This window comes from Cyprinodon variegatus, unplaced genomic scaffold (genome assembly GCF_000732505.1).
Source record: "Cyprinodon variegatus isolate N-32 unplaced genomic scaffold, C_variegatus-1.0 Scaffold176, whole genome shotgun sequence".
In the NCBI taxonomy this organism is placed as follows: Eukaryota; Metazoa; Chordata; class Actinopteri; order Cyprinodontiformes; family Cyprinodontidae; genus Cyprinodon; species Cyprinodon variegatus.
In genome coordinates, this window is record NW_015150629.1 from 86,402 (window position 1) to 88,525 (window position 2,124).

At 38.3% G+C, this 2,124-nt stretch overlaps 1 protein-coding gene across 1 annotated transcript in view; it reads right to left on the reverse strand.

Moving 5' to 3' along the window:
* Window positions 1-533: 533 nt before the first annotated feature.
* The window catches only part of LOC107087211 (vitellogenin-1-like), a 7,086-nt gene continuing 5,495 nt past the window's right edge, over window positions 534-2,124 (reverse strand). Inside the window, exons 2-8 of the mRNA XM_015378656.1 lie at window positions 1,935-2,058; window positions 1,666-1,846; window positions 1,484-1,578; window positions 1,263-1,357; window positions 967-1,132; window positions 710-871; window positions 534-625 (exon numbers count right to left, since the gene is read on the reverse strand). Of these exons, the coding sequence (XP_015234142.1) occupies window positions 534-625; window positions 710-871; window positions 967-1,132; window positions 1,263-1,357; window positions 1,484-1,578; window positions 1,666-1,846; window positions 1,935-2,058 (915 nt within the window). The remainder of the gene's footprint in view (window positions 626-709; window positions 872-966; window positions 1,133-1,262; window positions 1,358-1,483; window positions 1,579-1,665; window positions 1,847-1,934; window positions 2,059-2,124) is intronic.

Consider the following 2,124-nt stretch of genomic DNA (forward strand, 5'->3'; position numbering starts at 1 on the left):
CTATCCGTGTCATATTTTTATGTTACTATCAGAATTGTATTAGGGGCCTTTGTGGTACCCTTTCAATCATGGGCCTTAGAATTTTTTTTCACCCCTTTAAGTCCCCAAGGCAAACAGGGTGACATACCTGTCTTTTTTTTGTATTGCTTGTAGGAGAGCAAACTGCTGAGAAATTATACCCCACCACCCTCTCTCCAACTCTGTTGTTCTTTTTTATTTTTTTTTTATTTTTTAATAAAGAAGGATTGTTAACTTTACTTAAATTGGACATGATATAATTATTTTGGATCAGTTTGCTTTATGTTTGAACTACATAAAAATCCAAATGGTTGCAGATCAACACATTTTCAAATAGGAATTTAAAAGAAAAGGAGCTTTTTTTTTTTTTTTTTACTTCAATGCCTGCCGAGTCAGGCAAGTACCTTGCACTTTGTACTTAAATAATCACTCCAATAAAATGATTTTGAGATGCAGTTTATTTATTGTTACACATGAAACATACACAAAGTAGAGACTCAAAAGAAATGCCGTATTTAAGAGCACCTGGCGTTGCAGTTGCATGCCAGGTGAGCCTGGGTAGTTTGTTTCAAGTCCACACTTCTGTCAAAAACACTGCTCTGAGAATCTGCAAAGGCAAGGGAAATGCACCAGTTAAGAATTTTGACTTTCAAACCAAAATTGTAATATATATGTATTCAAAAATTCTCACCAGATTGCAGACAGCTGAAACCAACAGTGACAGGGGTAGTCTTGATTGGCATGCATCCTGGCAGACAGCGAGGAACAGGCTCCACAGACAAGCATGTAGATTCGTCACCATGAATGGTCAACTGTTTTTCCAGCTGCACAGATTCCAGCTTCAGACGGCACTCTGTGGAAGGGCAATGATGGTAAGTAAGATTTTGCAAAAACAGCAGCAAATAATTTATTCATGTATGAAACATTCAGACACATATTTGATTTTACCAGAAACATCCCTGCAGCTTTCAGCAGGCAGAATCCAGGAGTGGGCAAAGCTGACTGAGTTCTTAGCCACGCGTCCGTTGGGAGTGCGGTACTCTTGTCTGATTTCTCCATCACCCTTTCCACAGAGTCCACAGGTCTTTCCTTTCATCCAGTCAGCAACCTTGATCTACATTGGATATTAAATGGGAGTTTAGAAAACAGAAATAAATATATATAAGCTTTCCCTAAAACCTTGCTTTTTATCTTTTCCAAGTTTTGGAAAGATAAAAGCTGAATATAAATACTTAGGATTTTACCTTCCATGTCTTCCTGTCAAAGTAGACTTCTTGGAGACCATGGCTAGGTGCATAAACAGCAATACCCTGTCCACTTTGTCTGATCTCAATGGAACCTGTAACAGTTTCATTATGCATACTTACTTACAATACTCAGAAATGAGTGAGATGATTAAGATTTATTGTAGTTAATGGTTAGGAGTGATTTCATAAATAAAGCTGAATGGAAAGTTCAGGGTAACCTGTTGGGTGGCGGTAAGGCAGGTTGCTGTGGGGAATTTCCATTTCGTTGACCTTCACAGTGACATTGTTGTCTTTTGGATACAAGTCAATATCTCTGAAAGCACATAAGTGACATCTTTGAGCTTTTGATCATGTTGTATATTGATGATAAAAAATCCTCTACTTTGCACTGGAAACTTACATCTCAGAAATCTTGACATTGATATGGTGTTGTTCTGACGAATCTTTCCTCAAGAGAACAATAAACTTCAGCTCATTGGTGCAATCCTGTGCTACAACCTGATAGCAGGAGGAGGGCATCATGTTCTTGAAACTCCTGTTGTTGAATGTGTAGAGTGTGTCTTCGAAGAAACTGCATTCAGCTGGAAAACAGCAATGAAAGATGCTTTTGTTTTTCTGGTCCAAGTTCACCTTAGTATCTTTATTTATGAAATATACATCCTGCAATACCTGCGACAGCCTTGGAAACCATGAAGTGGATTCTGTCAAGGACTTCTTCAAAGGGGCTTAGACCCTTGAGCTCATTGATGGGCATAGACATGGGAAGGCGCACAGTGACATTGTAGGAAGTGTTCTGAAAGAAGAGTTAATTTATATAATCATAGAAACAACACAAATATAGCTCTTACTTTCTGCTGGG